This window comes from Panulirus ornatus, chromosome 25 (genome assembly GCF_036320965.1).
Source record: "Panulirus ornatus isolate Po-2019 chromosome 25, ASM3632096v1, whole genome shotgun sequence".
NCBI lineage: Eukaryota > Metazoa > Arthropoda > Malacostraca > Decapoda > Palinuridae > Panulirus > Panulirus ornatus.
The window spans coordinates 23,581,202-23,600,135 of record NC_092248.1 but is presented as its reverse complement, the minus strand read 5'-3'; the positions used below and the strand labels follow the sequence as shown (position 1 = coordinate 23,600,135).

The 18,934-nt window shown below is 38.6% G+C and overlaps 1 protein-coding gene across 1 annotated transcript in view; it reads left to right on the top strand.

Moving 5' to 3' along the window:
* The window catches only part of LOC139757335 (uncharacterized), a 49,353-nt gene extending 47,322 nt beyond the window's left edge, over positions 1–2,031 (top strand). Inside the window, exon 7 of the mRNA XM_071677758.1 lies at positions 1,690–2,031. Coding sequence (XP_071533859.1) covers positions 1,690–2,031 — 342 coding nt within the window. The remainder of the gene's footprint in view (positions 1–1,689) is intronic.
* Positions 2,032–18,934: the final 16,903 nt, after the last annotated feature.

The following is an 18,934-nucleotide window of genomic DNA, read 5'->3' as shown; positions in this document are numbered from 1 at the left end:
CATATCATATATCATATCATATCATATTATAGATCATATCATATCATTTCATATCATATCATATCATGTTAAACTTCATATCATCTCACATCATATCATGCTTTAGATTATGTCACATCACATCATATCATGCTTTAAATTATCTCACATCACATCATATCATATTAAAGCGTAATATATCGTAGATACTGAGCATAACCGGGAGTTGTCAGACGCATGATGACTAACCTCAATATACAGTTGCCAATGATTTATCAGTTTTTGGACTGGCTAGAAATTGCTTGCTGGTGGGGTGAAATATTTTCTGGAAAATATGTTATTGTTGAACAGGAAGGTTCTGCCGGTGATATGACTGGTATAAGAGGAAACATTGCAGGGAAAATGGTTATGCCATTGAAGTATGCCATTACACCGTTCTACATCAAAAGCGAGCATATGAGGGCCCAAACGGGCCAACTCTGATTGAGTTTGATGAAGGTAAAATCGCTGATATTCATTTAGATTTTTTGAGTATATTAGATTGGGTTCTGCAAAAAAGATTATTATCAAAGTTGTCAAAAGATACAGACAGTGATGTGTTTACACTAGCTAGAAAGCCGAATGACCGTCCTTGAATAATGAATGACAAAATATAGCAAATGATTTGCCACAGGGGTCCTAGTCTTAGGACCAACGTTATATCTGAAACAGATGAGAAACATTTAAGATATGAGATATGCTACAAAGTATCTAAAATTCGTAGACGACCCTTACTAAGGTGAGCAATGAAACTAACACAGACTGAATCTTAGCACTTGCAGGCTGATAAGCTGATGGATTAGGCTCACAGCACAACTTTCACAAATACAAAGTTTTGCATGTCGATGGTAAAAACGAAAAGATTGTGAAAGGTACAGAATGAATTTGTTGACCTTCAAACGTAAATGAAAAGTTCTAGGTGTTATTAACTCCAAGTAAGCAATGCCTCGTTTCACAGGCAGTTAGTTCGAATCCGTCTTGAAAACAATACTCACTCCTTGCAATATACTTGTGCGTTACTGCTCTGAATATTGTGTTTAATTTTTGGCCACATTGAAAAAAGGCATGAAATTGTGAGAATACAGTTGTGAGCTGCCAAGATGATTCCCTGAAGAAGAAACGAATTCTAAAGTATCTAAACTTATCTAGTTTAAACAAGAGAACATTAAGATTCAATTTGATATATATATTGGAAATTAAAAGACTCTGGCAGTCTTGATCAAAGGAACCATCTAGGGTTAAATTTGTTCGATTTCAATCTCGTTGTAATAGATCCAAACTTGTGGGCAAACATTTTACCTCGAGAGAGACAAAATACTTTCTCAACAGATTTCAACACATGGAAGTATTTACCAGATGAGAGTAGTTGGAGGTAAAATCATAGATACGCTAGAGAAAAAACTTTCCAGATATTTAGCTTCAAGTCCACGAATTCCTTTATTTGTCCTTTCGTAGAAATTTATCCCAGATATTTCCCTTCTGTTACTGATCTGTGTTACCCGCATTGCGTTGTAAACATATGTACAAATACGCGCAACATACATCAATACATAAAGTTAAGTGTAGAACCACAGGAGTTGTTATCATGGTTATTCTTTTGTTAATCGTAGTTTACAAGTGTACATGAAGCCATTCCACAATCACTAAAGTGTAGCTTTCATATTGTCTCAGGTCTCTGGCTCCCTGCCTAAGACATCATACTACAAGATGGTGGACGTGTGGCTCATCTTCTGCATCAGCGCTACTTTCCTCACCATCATATTCCACGTGATAGTGGATAACATTCTGTTCTGGAGGGAGGGTGTGATCCAGCCCCTTAATGGGTCATCTGTGGCTCAGTCCAATACCTGGGTGGAGCCAGAAAATAAAGAAAAGTCTACAATAGTGGGTGGTAATAGATGGAGAGGGTCCGAGTGGCTTCAGCAGCGAGTGGTAGTGGCGACCAAGGTGATGGTGGCTGCCGTCTTCATCCTCTTCAACATCTGCTACTGGGCATACATACTGGCTCAGTGACTGCTAACACCCACTGCTGCTACCACAGACATGTACTGCACCATGCTGACATCATATACTGCTACCAGAGATACGTTCTATAGCATACAAACACCATCTACTGCTACCAGAGACAAACTGCACCATACTGACACCATCTACTGCTACCAGAGCCATGTACTACACCATGCTGACACCATCCACTGCTACTGGAGATACTTACTGTCCTATACTGACACCATCTACTGCTACCAGAGATATATAGTATAATATGCTCACACCCAAGACTGCTACTAGATACATATATATATATTTATATATTCAATTTTCTATTATACTTAATCGCTGTTTTCCTGCGTCAGCGAGGTAGCGCCAAGAAATAGATGAAGAGTGGCCCATCCACTCATATACACATATACATACATACATATATATATATATATATATATATATATATATATATATATATATATATATATATATATATATATATATATATATATATATATATATATATATATATATATATATATATATATATATATATATATATACATATATATATTGGTTCTCAGTGAATGTAGGTTTGCGGCAGGGGTGTGTGATGTCTCCATGGTTGTTTAATTTGTTTATGGATGGGGTTGTTAGGGAGGTAAATGCAAGAGTTTTGGAAAGAGGGGCAAGTATGAAGTCTGTTGGGGATGAGAGAGCTTGGGAAGTGAGTCAGTTGTTGTTCGCTGATGATACAGCGCTGGTGGCGGATTCATGTGAGAAACTGCAGAAGCTGGTGACGGAGTTTGGTAAAGTGTGTGGAAGAAGAAAGTTAGGAGTAAATGTGAATAAGAGCAAGGTTATTAGGTACAGTAGGGTTGAGGGTCAAGTCAATTGGGAGGTGAGTTTGAATGGAGAAAAACTGGAGGAAGTGAAGTGTTTTAGATATCTGGGAGTGCATCTGTCAGCGGATGGAACCATGGAAACGGAAGTGGATCATAGGGTGGGGGAGGGGGCGAAAATTTTGGGAGCCTTGAAAAATGTGTGGAAGTCGAGAACATTATCCCGGAAAGCAAAAATGGGTATGTTTGAAGGAATAGTGGTTCCAACAATGTTGTATGGTTGCGAGGCGTGGGCTATGGATAGAGTTGTGCGCAGGAGGATGGATGTGCTGGAAATGAGATGTTTGAGGACAATGTGTGGTGTGAGGTGGTTTGATCGAGTAAGTAACGTAAGGGTAAGAGAGATGTGTGGAAATAAAAAGAGCGTGGTTGAGAGAGCAGAAGAGGGTGTTTTGAAATGGTTTGGGCACATGGAGAGAATGAGTGAGGAGAGATTGACCAAGAGGATATATGTGTCGGAGGTGGAGGGAACGAGGAGAAGAGGGAGACCAAATTGGAGGTGGAAAGATGGAGTGAAAAGGATTTTGTGTGATCGGGGCCTGAACATGCAGGAGGGTGAAAGGAGGGCAAGAAATAGAGCGAATTGGAGTGATGTGGTATACAGGGGTTGACGTGCTGTCAGTGGATTGAATCAAGGCATGTGAAGCGTCCGGGGTAAACCATGGAAAGCTGTGTAGGTATGTATATTTGCGTGTGTGGACGTGTGTATGTACATGTGTATGGGGGGGGGGTTGGGCCATTTCTTTCGTCTGTTTCCTTGCGCTACCTCGCAAATGCGGGAGACAGCGACAAAGTATAAAAAAAAAAAAATATATATATATATATATATATATATATATATATATATATATATATATATATATATTTTTTTTTTTTTTTATACCTCGTCGCTGTCCCCTTTTTTAATAAATTCCACTGCAATACCATCCAAACCTGCTGCCTTGCCGGCTTTCATCTTCCGCAAAGCTTTTACTACCTCTTCTCTGTTTACCAAATCATTTTCCCTAACCCTCTCACTTTGCACACCACCTCGACCCAAACACCCTATATCTGCCACTCTGTCATCAGACACATTCAACAAACCTTCAAAATACTCATTCCATCTCCTTCTCACATCACCACGACTTGTTATCACCTCCCCATTTACGCTCTTCACTGAAGTTCCCATTTGCTCCCTTGTCTTACGCACCCTATTTACCTCCTTCCAGAACATCTTTTTATTCTCCCTAAAATTTACTGATAGTCTCTCACCCCAACTCTCATTTGCCCTTTTTTTCACCTCTTGCACCTTTCTCTTGACCTCCTGTCTCTTTCTTTTATACTTCTCCCACTCAATTGCATTTTTTCCCTGCAAAAATCGTCCAAATGCCTCTCTCTTCTCTTTCACTAATACTCTTACTTCTTCATCCCACCACTCACTACCCTTTCTAAACAGCCCACCTCCCACTCTCCTCATGCCACAAGCATCTTTTGCGCAATCCATCACTGATTCCCTAAATACATCCCATTCCTCCCCCACTCCCCTTACTTCCATTGTTCTCACCTTTTTCCATTCTGTACACAGTCTCTCCTGATACTTCCTCACACATATATATATATATATATATATATATATATATATAGATGGAACCATGGAAGCGGAAGTGGATCATAGGGTGGGGGAGGGGGCGAAAATTCTGGGAGCCTTGAAGAATGTGTGGAAGTCGAGAACATTATCTCGGAAAGCAAAAATGGGTATGTTTGAAGGAATAGTGGTTCCAACAATGTTGTATGGTTGCGAGGCGTGGACTATGGATAGAGTTGTGCGCAGGAGGATAGATGTGCTGGAAATGAGATGTTTGAGGACAATGTGTGGTGTGAGGTGGTTTGATCGAGTAAGTAACTTAAGGGTAAGAGAGATGTGTGGAAATAAAAAGAGCGTGGTTGAGAGAGCAGAAGAGGGTGTTTTGAAATGGTTTGGTCACATGGAGAGAATGAGTGAGGAAAGATTGACCAAGAGGATATATGTGTCGGAGGTGGAGGGAACGAGGAGAAGAGGGAGACCAAATTGGAGGTGGAAAGATGGAGTGAAAAAGATTTTGTGTGATCGGGGCCTGAACATGCAGGAGGGTGAAAGGAGGGCAAAGAATAGAGTGAATTGGAGCGATGTGGTATACCGGGGTTGACGTGCTGTCAGTGGATTGAATCAAGGCATGTGTATGGGGGTGGGTTGGGCCATTTCTTTCGTCTGTTTCCTTGCGCTACCTCGCAAACGCGGGAGACAGCGACAAGGCAAAAAAAAAAAGAAAAAAAAAAAAAAAAAATATATATATATATATATATATATATATATATATATATATATATATATATATATATATATATATATATATATATATGTGAGAAATACTTAGAAAAGCAAATGGATTTGTATGTAGCATTTATGGATCTGGAGAAGGCATATGATAGAGTTGATAGAGATGCTCTGTGGAAGGTATTAAGAATATATGGTGTGGGAGGAAAGTTGTTAGAAGCAGTGAAAAGTTTTTATCGAGGATTTAAGGCATGTGTACGTGTAGGAAGAGAGGAAAGTGATTGGTTCTCAGTGAATGTAGGTTTGCGGCAGGGGTGTGTGATGTCTCTATGGTTGTTTAATTTCTTTATGGATGGGGTTGTTAGGGAGGTAAATGCAAGAGTTTTGGAAAGAGGGGCAAGTATGAAGTCTGTTGGGGATGAGAGAGCTTGGGAAGTGAGTCAGTTGTTGTTCGCTGATGATACAGCGCTGGTGGCTGATTCATGTGAGAAACTGCAGAAGCTGGTGACTGAGTTTGGAAAAGTGTGTGGAAGAAGAAAGTTAAGAGTAAATGTGAATAAGAGCAAGGTTATTAGGTACAGTAGGGTTGAGGGTCAAGTCAATTGGGAGGTGAGTTTGAATGGAGAAAAACTGGAGGAAGTGAAGTGTTTTAGATATCTGGGAGTGGATCTGGCAGCGGATGGAACCATGGAAGCGGAAGTGGATCATAGGGTGGGGGAGGGGGCGAAAATTCTGGGGGCCTTGAAGAATGTGTGGAAGTCGAGAACATTATCTCGGAAAGCAAAAATGGGTATGTTTGAAGGAATAGTGGTTCCAACAATGTTGTATGGTTGCGAGACGTGGGCTATGGATAGAGTTGTGCGCAGGAGGATGGATGTGCTGGAAATGAGATGTTTGATGACAATGTGTGGTGTGAGGTGGTTTGATCGAGTGAGTAACGTAAGGGTAAGAGAGATGTGTGGAAATAAAAAGAGCGTGGTTGAGAGAGCAGAAGAGGGTTTTTGAAGTGGTTTGGGCACATGGAGAGGATGAGTGAGGAAAGATTGACCAAGAGGATATATATGTCGGAGGTGGAGGGAACAAGGAGAAGAGGGAAACCAAATTGGAGGTGGAAAGATGGAGTGAAAAAGATTTTGTGTGATCGGGGCCTGAGCATGCCGGAGGGTGAAAGGAGGGCAAGGAATAGAGTGAATTGGAGCGATGTGGTATACCGGGGTTGACGTGCTGTCAGTGGATTGAAGCAGGGCATGTGAAGCGTCTGGGGTAAACCATGGAAAGCTGTGTAGGTATGTATATTTGCGTGTGTGGACGTATGTATATACATGTGTATGGGGGGGGGTTGGGCCATTTCTTTCGTCTGTTTCCTTGCGCTACCTCGCAAACGCGGGAGACAGCGACAAAGTATAATAAATAAATATATAAAATATATATATATATATATATATATATATATATATATATATATATATATATATATATATATATATATATATATACATATATATATATATATATATATATATATATATATATATATATATATATATATATATGTATATATATATATATATATGTGTGTGACATTCATTTTTCATTTCATTTCAAGCTAGAAGTTTCAGTTTTCTAAATTATTTCTTACATTTTTCATATGTGTATATATATATATATATATATATATATATATATATATATATATATATATATATATATATATATATATATATATATATATATATGTATGTGTGTGTATGTGTGAATATGTGCGTATGTATATGTATGTATATATATATGTATATGCATATATATATTGTCCCTCGGGATACGGGAAAAAGAATACTTCCCACGCATTCCTCGCGTGTCGTAGAAGGCGACTAGAGGGGACGGGAGCGGGGGGCCAGAAATCCTCCCCTCCTTGTATTTCAACTTTCTAAAATGGGAAACAGAAGATGGAGTCACGCGGAGAGTGCTCATCCTCCTCGAAGGCTCAGACTGGGGTGTCTAAATGTATGTGGATGTAACCAAGATGTGAAAAAAGGAGAGCTAGGTATTATGTTTGAGGAAAGGAACCTGGATGTTTTGGCTCTGAGTGAAACGAAGCTCAAGGGTAAAGGGGAAGAGAGGTTTGGGAATGTCTGGGGAGTAAAGTCAGGGGTTAGTGAGAGGACAAGAGCAAGGGAAGGAGTAGCAGTACTCCTGAAACAGGGGTTGTGGGAGTATGTGATAGAGTGTAAGAAAGTAAATTCTCGATTAATATGGGTAAAACTGAAATTGGATGTAGAGAGATGGGTGATTATTGGTGCATATGCACCTGGGCATGAGAAGAAAGATCATGAGAGGCAAGTCTTTTGGGAGCAGCTGAATGAGTGAGTTAGTGGTTTTGATGCACGAGACCGGGTTATAGTGATGGGTGATTTAAATGCAAAGGTGAGTAATGGGGCATTTGAGGGAATAATTGGTATACATGGGGTGCTCAGTGTTGTAAATGGAAATGGTGAAGAGTTTGTAGATTTATGTCCTGAAAAAGGACTGGTGATTGGGAATACCTGGTTTAAAAAGCGAGGTTTACATAAGTATACGTATGTAAGTAGGAGAGATGGCCAGAGAGCGTTATTGGATTACGTGTTAATTGACAGGCGCGCGAAAGAGAGACTTTTGGATGTAAATGCGCTGAGAGGTGCAACTGGAGGGATGTCTCATCATTATCTTGTGGAGGCTAAGGTGAAGATTTGTATGAGTTTTCAGAAAAGAAGAGTGAATGTTGGGGTGAAGAGGGTGGTGAGAGTAAGTGAGCTTGGGAAGGAGACTTGTGTGAGGAAGTAACAGGAGAGACTGAGTACAGAATGGAAAAAGGTGAGAACAAAGGAGGTAAGGGGAGTGGGGGAGGAATGGGATGTATTTAGGGAATCAGTGATGGATTGCGCAAAAGATGCTTGTGGCATGAGAAGAGTGGGAAGTGGGTTGATTAGAAAGACTAGTGAGTGGTGGGATGAAGAAGTAAGATTATTAGTGAAAGAGAAGAGAGAGGCATTTGGACGATTTTTGCAGGGAAAAAATGCAATTGAGTGGGAGATGTATAAAAGAAAGAGACAGGAGGTCAAGAGAAAGGTGCAAGAGGTGAAAAAGAGGGCAAATGAGAGTTGGGGTGAGAGAGTATCATTAAATTTTAGGGAGAATAAAAAGATGTTCTGGAAGGAGGTAAATAAACTGCGTAAGACAAGGGAGCAAATAGGAACTTCAGTGAAGGGCGCAAATGGGGAGGTGATAACAAGTAGTGGTGATATGAGAAGGAGATGGAGTGAGTATTTTGAAGGTTTGTTGAATGTGTTTGATGATAGAGTGGCAGATATAGGGTGTTTTGGTCGAGGTGGTGTGCAAAGTGCGAGGGTTAGGGAAAATGATTTGGTAAACAGAGAAGAGGTAGTAAAAGCTTTGCGGAAGATGAAAGCAGGCAAGGCAGCAGGTTTGGATGGTATTGCAGTGGAATTAATTAAAGAAACGGGCGACTGTATTGTTGACTGGTTAGTAAGGTTATTTAATGTATGTATGAATCATGGTGAGGTGCCTAAGGATTGGCGGAATGCGTGCATAGTGCCATTGTACAAAGGCAAAGGGGATAAGAGTGAGTGCTCAAATTACAGAGGCATAAGTTTGTTGAGTATTCCTGGTAAATTATATGGGAGGGTATTGATTGAGAGGGTGAAGGCATGTACAGAGCATCAGATTGGGGAAGGGCAGTGTGGTTTCAGAAGTGGTAGAGGATATGTGGATCAGGTGTTTGCTTTGAGGAATGTATGTGAGAAATACTTAGAAAAACAAATGGATTTGTATGTAGCATTTATGGATCTGGAGAAAGCATATGATAGAGTTGATAGAGATGCTCTGTGAAAGGTACTAAGAATATATGGTGCGGGAGGCAAGTTGTTAGAAGCAGTGAAAAGTTTTTATCGAGGATGTAAGGCATGTGTAAGTGTAGGAAGAGAGGAAAGTGATTGGTTCTCAGTGAATATAGGTTTGCGGCAGGGGTGTGTGATGTCTCCATGGTTGTTTAATTTGTTTATGGATGGGGTTGTTAGGGAAGTGAATGGAAGAGTTTTGGAAAGAGGGGCAAGTATGAAGTTTGTTGGGGATGAGAGAGCTTGGGAAGTGAGTCAGTTGTTGTTCGCTGATGATACAGCGCTGGTGGCTGATTCATGTGAGAAACTGCAGAAGCTGTTGACTGAGTTTGGTAAAGTGTGTGAAAGAAGAAAGTTTATAGTAAATGTGAATAAGAGCAAGGTTATTAGGTACAGTAAGGTTTAGGGTCTAAGTCAATTGGGAGGTAAGTTTGAATGGGGAAAAACTAGAAGAAGAAAAGTGTTTTAGATATCTGGGAGTGGATCTGGCAGCGGATGGAACCATGGAAGCGAAAATGAATCATAAGGTACGGGAGGGGGCGAAAATCCTGGGAGCCTTGAAGAATGTGTGGAAGTCGAAAACTTTATCTCCGAAAGCAAAAATGGCAATGTTTGAAGGAATAGTGGTTCCAACAATGTTGTATAGTTGCGAGGCGTGGGCTATGGATAGAGTTGTGCGCAGGAGGGTGGATATGCTGTAAATGACATGTTTGAGGACAATATGTGGTGTGAGGTGGTTTGATGGAGTAATTAATGTAAGGGTAAGAGAGATGTGTGGAAATAAAAAGAGCGTGGTTGAGAGAGCAGAAGAGAGTGTTTTGAAATGGTTTGGGCACATTGAGAGAATGAGTGAGGAAAGATTGACCAAGAGGATATATGTGTCGGAGGTGGAGGGAACGAGGAGAAGTGGGAGACCAAATTGGAGGTGGAAAGATAGAGTGAAAAAGACTTTGATTGATCGGGGCCTGAACATGCTGGTGGGTGAAAGGCAGGGAAGGAATAGAGTGAATTGGATCGATGTCGTATACCGGGGTCGACGTGCTGTCAATGGATTGAATCAGGACATATGAAGCGTCTGGGATAAAGCATGGAAAGTTCTGTGGGGCCTGGATGTGGAAAGGGAGCTGTGGTTTTGGGCATTATTGAACGACAGCTAGAGACTGAGTGTGAAGGAAAGGGGCCCTTTGTTGTCTTTTCCTAGCGCTACCTCGCACACATGAGGGGGGGGAGGGGGATGTTATTCCATGTGTGGCGAGGTGGCGATGGGAATGAATAAAGGCAGACAGTGTGAATTGTGTGTATGTTTCTCTATGAGTATATATATGTATACATTGAGATATATAGGTATGTATATTTGCGTGTGTGGACGTGTATGTATATACATGAGTATGGGGGTGGGTTGTGCCATTTCTTTCGTCTGTTTCCTTGCGCTACCTCTCAAAAGCGGGAGACAGCGACAAAGCAAAAAAAAAAAAGAGTGTGTGGATGTAACCAAGATGAGAAAAAGGAGAGATAGGTAGTATGTTTGAAGAAAAAAACCTGGATGTTTTGGCTATGAGTGAAACGAAGCTTAAGGGGAAAGGGAAGAGTGGTTTGGGAATGTCTTGGGAGTAAAGTCAGGGGTTAGTGAGAGGACAAGAGCAAGGGAAGGAGTAGCACTACTCTTGAAACAGGAGTTGTGCGAGTATGTGATAGAGTGTAAGAAAGTATATTCTAGATTGATATGGGTAAATCTGATAGTTGATGGAGAGAGATGGGTGATTATTGGTGCATATGCACCTGGCCATGAAAAGAAAGATCATGAGAGGCAAGTGTTTTGGGAGCAGCCGAATGAGTGTGTTAGTAGTTTTGATGCACAAAACCGGGTTATAGTGATGGGTGATTTGAATGCAAAGGTGAGTAATGTGGCAGTTGAGGAAATAATTGGTATACATGGGGTGTTCAGTGTTGTAAATGGAAATGGTGAAGAGCTTGTAGATTTTTGCTGAAAAAGGACTGGTGATGAGGAATACCTGGTTTAAAAAGAGAGATATACATAAGTATAAGTATGTAAGTAGGAGAGATGGCCAGAGAGCGTTATTGGATTACATGTTAATTGATAGACGCGGGAAAGAGAGACTTTTGGATGTTAATGTGCTGAGAGGTGCAACTGGAGGGATGTCTGATCCTTATCTTGTGGAGGCGAAGGTGAAGATTTGTAGGGGTTTTCAGAAAAGAAGAGAGAATGTTGGGGTGAAGAGAGTGGTGAGAGTAAGTGAGCATGGGAAGGAGACTTGTGTGAGGAAGTACCAGGAGAGACTGAGTACAGAATAGAAAAGGGTAAGAACAAAGGAGGTAAGGGGAGTGGGGGAGGAATGGGATGTATTTAGGGAAGCAGTGATGGCTTGCGCAAAAAATGCTTGTGGCATGAGAAGTGAGGGAGGTAGGCAGATTAGAAAAGGTAGTGAGTGGTAGGATGAAGAAGTAAGATTATTAGTGAAATAGAAGAGAGAGGCATTAGGACGATTTTTGCAGGGAAATAATGTAAATGAGTGGTAGATGTATAAAAGAAAGAGGCAGGAGGTCAAGAGAAAGGTGCAAGAGGTGAAAAAGAGGGCAAATGAGAGTTGGGTTGAGAGAGTATCATTAAATTTTCGGGAGAATAAAGAGATGTTTTGGAAGGAGGTAAATAAAGTAAGAAAGACAAATGGGAACAAATGGGAACTTCAGTGAAGGGGGCTAATGGGGAGGTGATAACTAGTAGTGGTGATGTGAGAAGGAGATAGAGTGAGTATTTTGATGGTTTCTTGAATGTGTTTGATGATAGAGTGGCAGATATAGGGTGTTTTGTTCGAGGTGGTGTGCAAAGTGAGAGGGTTAGGGAGGATGATTTAGTAAACAGAGAAGAGGTAGTAAAAGCTTTGCGTAAGATGAAAGCCGTCAAGGTAATGGTTTTGGATGGCATTGCAGTGGAATTTATTGAAAAAGGGGTGACTGTATTGTTGACTGATTGGTAAGGTTATTTAATGTGTGTATGATTCATGGTGAGGTGCCTGAGGATTGGTGGAATGCTTGCATAGTGCCATTTTACAAAGGCAAAGGGGACAAAGGTAAGTAATGTAAGGGTAAGAGAGATGTGTGGAAATAAAAGTAGCGTGGTTGAGAGAGCAGAAGAGGGTGTTTTGAAATGGTTTGGGCACATGGAGAGAATGAGTGAGGAAAGATTGACCAAGAGGATATATGTGTCGGAGATGGAGGGAACGAGGAGAAGTGGGAGACCAAATCGGAGGTGAAATGATGGAGTGAAAAAGATTTTGTGTGATCGGGGCCTGAACATGCAGGAGGGTGAAAGGAGGGCAAGGAATAGAGTGAATTGGATCTATGTGGTATACCGGGGTTGACGTGCTGTCAGTGGATTGAATCAGGACATGTGAAGCGTCTGGGGTAAACCATGGAAAGCTGTGTAGGTATGTATATTTGCGTGTGTGGACGTATGTATATACATGTGTATGGGTTTGGGTTGGGCCATTTCTTTCGTCTTTTTCCTTGCGCTACCTCGCAAACGCGGGAGACAGCGAAAAAGAAAAAAAAAAAGTATATATATATATATATATATATATATATATATATATATATATATATATATATATATATATATATATGCCTTCTCCAGATTCATAAATGCTACATACAAATCCATTTGCTTTTCTAAGTTTTTCTCACATACATTCTTCAAAGCAAACACCTGATCCACACATCATCTACCACTTCTGAAACCACACTGCTCTTCCCCAATCTGATGCTCTGTACATGCCTTCACCCTCTCAATCAATAACCTCCCATATAATTTACCAAGAATACTCAACAAACTTATACCTCTGTAGTTTGAGCACTCACTCTTATCCCCTTTGCCTTTGTACAATGGCATATATATATATATATATATATATATATATATATATATATATATATATATATATATATATATATATATATATATATATATATATATATATATATATATATATATATATATATATATATATATATATATATATATATATATATATATATATATATATATATATATATATATATATATATATATATATATATATATATATATATATATATATATATATATATATATGTATATATATATATATATATATATTTATATATATATATATATATATATATATATATATATATATATATATATATATATATATATATATATATATATATATATATATATATATATATATATATATATATATATATATATATATATATATATATATATATATATATATATATATATATATATATATATATATATATATATATATATATATATATATATATATATATATATATATATATATATATATATACATACATATATATATATATATATATATATATATATATATATATATATATATATATATATATATATATATATATATATATATATATATATATATATATATATATATATATATATCTTCTGTTTCCCATTTTAGACAAAGCAACAAAGCAACAAAGCAAAAAAAAAAAATATATATATATAAATATATATATATATATATATATATATATATATATATATATATATATATATATATATATATATATTTTCTTTTTTCTGCTTTGTTGCTGTCTCCCGCGTTTGCGAGGTAGCGCAAGGAAACAGACGAAAGAAATGGCCCAACCCACCCCCATACACATGTATATACATACACGTCCACACATGCTAATATACATACCTATACATCTCAATGTACACATATATATACACTTTTTTTTTTTTTTGCTTTGTCACTGTCTCCCGCGTTTGCGAGGTAGCGCAAGGAAACAGACGAAAGAAATGGCCCAACCCCACCCCATACACATGTATATACATACGTCCACACACGCAAATATACATACCTACACAGCTTTCCATGGTTTACCCCAGACGCTTCACATGCCTTGATTCAATGCACTGACAGCACGTCAACCCCGGTATACCACATCGATCCAATTCACTCTATTCCTTGCCCTCCTTTCACCCTCCTGCATGTTCAGGCCCCGATCAAACAAAATCTTTTTCACTCCATCTTTCCACCTCCAATTTGGTCTCCCTCTTCTCCTCGTTCCCTCCACCTCCGACACATATATCCTCTTGGTCAATCTTTCCTCACTCATTCTCTCCATGTGCCCAAACCATTTCAAAACGCCCTCTTCTGCTCTCTCAACCACGCTCTTTTTATTTCCACACATCTCTCTTACCCTTACGTTACTTACTCGATCAAACCACCTCACACCACACATTGTCCTCAAACATCTCATTTCCAGCACATCCATCCTCCTGCGCACAACTCTATCCATAGCCCACGCCTCGCAACCATACAACATTGTTGGAACCACTATTCCTACAAACATACCCATTTTTGCTTTCCGAGATAATGTTCTCGACTTCCACACATTCTTCAAGGCTCCCAGAAGTTTCGCCCCCTCCCCCACCCTATGATCCACTTCCGCTTCCATGGTTCCATCCGCTGCCAGATCCACTCTCAGATATCTAAAACACTTCACTTCCTCCAGCTTTTCTCCATTCAAACTCACCTCCCAATTGACTTGACCCTCAACCCTACTGTACCTAATAACCTTGCTCTTATTCACATTTACTCTTAACTTTCTTCTTTCACACACTTTACCAAGCTCAGTCACCAGCTTCTTCCCACGTATTCCCTGCGTGTCGTAGAAGGCGACTAAAAGGTGAGGGAGCGGGGGAATGGAAATCCTCGCCTCTCATTTTTTTTTTTTTTTTTTTTTTCAATTTTCCAAAAGAAGGAACAGGGGGGGCCAGGTGAGGATATTCCAAAAAAGGCCCAGTCCTCTGTTCTTAACGCTACCTCGCTAACGCGGGAAATGGCAAATAGTTTAAAAGAAAGAAAGAATATATATATATATATATATATATATATATATATATATATATATATATATATATATATATATATATATATATATATATATATATATATATATATATATATTCCTATGAGTCCACGGGGAAAATGAAACACGAAAAGTTCCCAAAAATTTGGTACGGCAATGGGTGACCCTCTTTCACCTGTACTAAGTAATCTTTATATGGAACTTTTTGTAACAAAATTTCTAAAGGATATCTTACTTTCTAATGCAATTTGGTTTAGGTATGTAGGTGATGTTCTTTGTGCTTGGCCAACAAATGAAAATTTACAAATATTTCTCCCCTTACTTAACAATTTAGCACCTTCTATCAAATTTACTGTAGAAAATGAAAATAATGGTATGTTACCATTTTTAGATTGCATGATACATAGACAAGGAAACAAGTTTAAGTTTAGCATATACAGAAAACCCACCAATGTATGCTCATATATCCATTATTACTCATCTCAACATGACAGAGTTAAATTATCATTATTTCAATCTATGTTCCTTAGGGCATTACGTGTTTGCAGTCCAGAGTTTATTGATGATAAGCTTGAGAAGATATATTCTATTGGATCTAAGTTAACGTACCCTAGATCTTTCATCCATAAATCCCTTAAGTTTACAAAGAAATCATTTTATAGAGTTGAGCCCAAACTCCCATTGACACCAAGAATCTTTTAGTCCTCCCTTTTAATAATAATTTCACTTTGCTTCCCATGTTGCTTAAATCCTTTAATGTAAATGTTGCCTTTAGCAACAGTAATACTATAAAGAATATCTTAATTAGGAAGTCACCAGAAAATCTCTTGGTTGCATCTATAAAGTTCCTTGTGGAAGTTGTGATAAATTTTATGTTGGTCAGACTGGTAAGGATCTTTCTGCTAGACTTAAGCAACATAAATATAGTATAAGAACGGGACAAGAATCAAATGCCTTGTTTAATCATGTAAAAACTACGATCATTGTATTGACTGGAGTAACGCCATCTCAGTTGTTAACTCTAACTCTATTACCGAGAGAAATATCATTGAATCTTCTATTATTAAATACACAAAGAATTATAATCTTAATATTACAAATTAGATAACTTTATTGTTGATAAGTTTATGAACGCTCGTTGTATGTTTTGGACAATCACATGTTTTCCAAATGGCGTCCTAGCTTCGTCTCTTCGATGTATGTCAACTGACTTTTATATTTCTCTCTTGTGTCTCCCCTGATGATGTGATTATTACACGAGGTGCACTTGGGAGCTTTTCGTGTTTCATTTTCCCCGTGGACTCATAGGAATATCTTGATCACGCGCAAAATTGTGATCCTTTCCAATATATATATATATATATATATATATATATATATATATATATATATATATATATATATATATATATATATATATATATATATGAGAGAGTATCATTAAATTTTAGGGAGAATAAAAAGATGTTCTGGAAGGAGGTAAATAAAGTGCGTAAGACAAGGGAGCAAATGGGAACTTCAGTGAAGGGCGCAAATGGGGAGGTGATAACAAGTAGTGGTGATGTGAGAAGGAGATGGAGTGAGTATTTTGAAGGTTTGTTGAATGTGTTTGATGATAGAGTGGCAGATATAGGGTGTTTTGGTCGAGGTGGTGTGCAAATTGCGAGGGTTAAGGAAAATGAGTTGGTAAACAGAGAAGAGGTAGTAAAAGCTTTGCGGAAGATGAAAGCCGGCAAGGCAGCGGGTTTGGAGGGTATTGCAGTGGAATTTATTAAAAAAGGGGGTGACTGTATTGTTGACTGGTTGGTAAGGTTATTTAATGTATGTATGACTCATGGTGAGGTGCCTGAGGATTGGCGGAATGCGTGCATAGTGCCATTGTACAAAGGCAAAGGGGATAAGAGTGAGTGCTCAAATAACAGAGGTATAAGTTTGTTGAGTATTCCTGGCAAATTATATGGGAGGGTATTGATTGAGAGGGTGAAGGCATGTACAGAGCATCAGATTGGGGAAGAGCAGTGTGGTTTCAGAAGTGGTAGAGGATGTGTGGATCAGGTGTTTGCTTTGAAGAATGTATGTGAGAAATACTTAGAAGAGCAAATGGATTTGTATGTAGCATTTATGGATCTGGAGAAGGCATATGATAGAGCTGATAGAGATGCTCTGTGGAAGGTATTAAGAATATATGGTGTGGGAGGCAAGTTGTTAGAAGCAGTGAAAAGTTTTTATCGAGGATGTAAGGCATGTGTACGTGTAGGAAGAGAGGAAAGTGATTGGTTCTCAGTGAATGTAGGTTTGCGGCAGGGTGTGTGATGTCTCCATGGTTGTTTAATTTGTTTATGGATGGGGTTGTTAGGGAGGTGAATGCAAGAGTTTTAGAAAGAGGGGCACGTATGAAGTCTGTTGGGGATGAGAGAGCTTGGGAAGTGAGTCAGTTGTTGCTTCGCTGATGATACAGCGCTGGTGGCTGATTCATGTGAGAAACTGCAGAAGCTGGTGACTGAGTTTGGTAAAGTGTGTGAAGAAGAAAGTTAAGAGTAAATGTGAATAAGAGCAAGGTTATTAGGTACAGTAGGAATGGGGGTCAATTCAATTGGGAGGTGAGTTTGAATGGAGAAAAACTGGAGGAAGTGAAGTGTTTTAGATATCTGGGAGTGGATCTGGCAGCGGATGGAACCATGGAAGCGGAAGTGGATCATAGGATGGGGGAGGGGGCGAAAATTCTTGGAGCCTTGAAGAATGTGTGGAAGTCGAGAACATTATCTCGGAAAGCAAAAATGGGTATCTTTGAAGGAATAGTGGTTCCAACAATGTTGTATGGTTGCGAGGCGTGGGCTATGGATAGAGTTGTGCGCAGGAGGATGGATGTGCTGGAAATGAGATGTTTGAGGACAATGTGTTGTGTGAGGTGGTTTGATCGAGTAAGTAACGTAAGGGTAAGAGAGATGTGTGGAAATAAAAAGAGCGTGGTTGAGAGAGCAGAAGAGGGCGTTTTGAAATGGTTTGGGCACATGGAGAGAATGAGTGAGGAAAGATTGACCAAGAGGATATATGTGTTGGAGGTGGAGGGAACGAGGAGAAGAGGGAGACCAAATTGGAGGTGGAAAGATGGAGCGAAAAAGATTTTGTGTGATCGGGGCCTGAACATGCAGGAGGGTGAAAGGAGGGCAAAGAATAGAGTGAATTGGAGCGATGTGGTATAACGGGGTTGACGTGCTGTCAGTGGATTGAATCAAGGCATGTGTATGGGGTGGGTTGGGCCATTTCTTTCGTCTGTTTCTTTGCGCTACCTCGCAAACGCGGGAGACAGCGACAAAGCAAAAGAAAAAAAAAAAAAAATATATATATATATATATATATATATATATATATATATATATATATATATATATATATATATATATATATATAATATAATATATAATATATATATATATATATATATATATATATATATATATATATATTATATATATATATATATATATAGTGTGTGACATTCATTTTTCATTTCATTTCAAGCTAGAAGTTTTCAGTTTTCTAAATTATTTCTTACATTTTTCATAATGTGTATATATATATATATATATATATATATATATATTATATATATATATATATATATAATATATATATATATATATATAATATATATGTATGTGTGTGTATGTGTGAATATGTGCGTATGTATATGTATTATATATATATGTATATGCATATATATATTGTCCCTCGGGATACGGGAAAAAGAATACTTCCCACGCATTCCTCGCGTGTCGTAGAAGGCGACTAGAGGGACGGGAGCGGGGGGCCAGAAATCCTCCCCTCCTTGTATTTCAACTTTCTAAAATGGGAAACAGAAGATGGAGTCACGCGGAGAGTGCTCATCCTCCTCGAAGGCTCAGACTGGGGTGTCT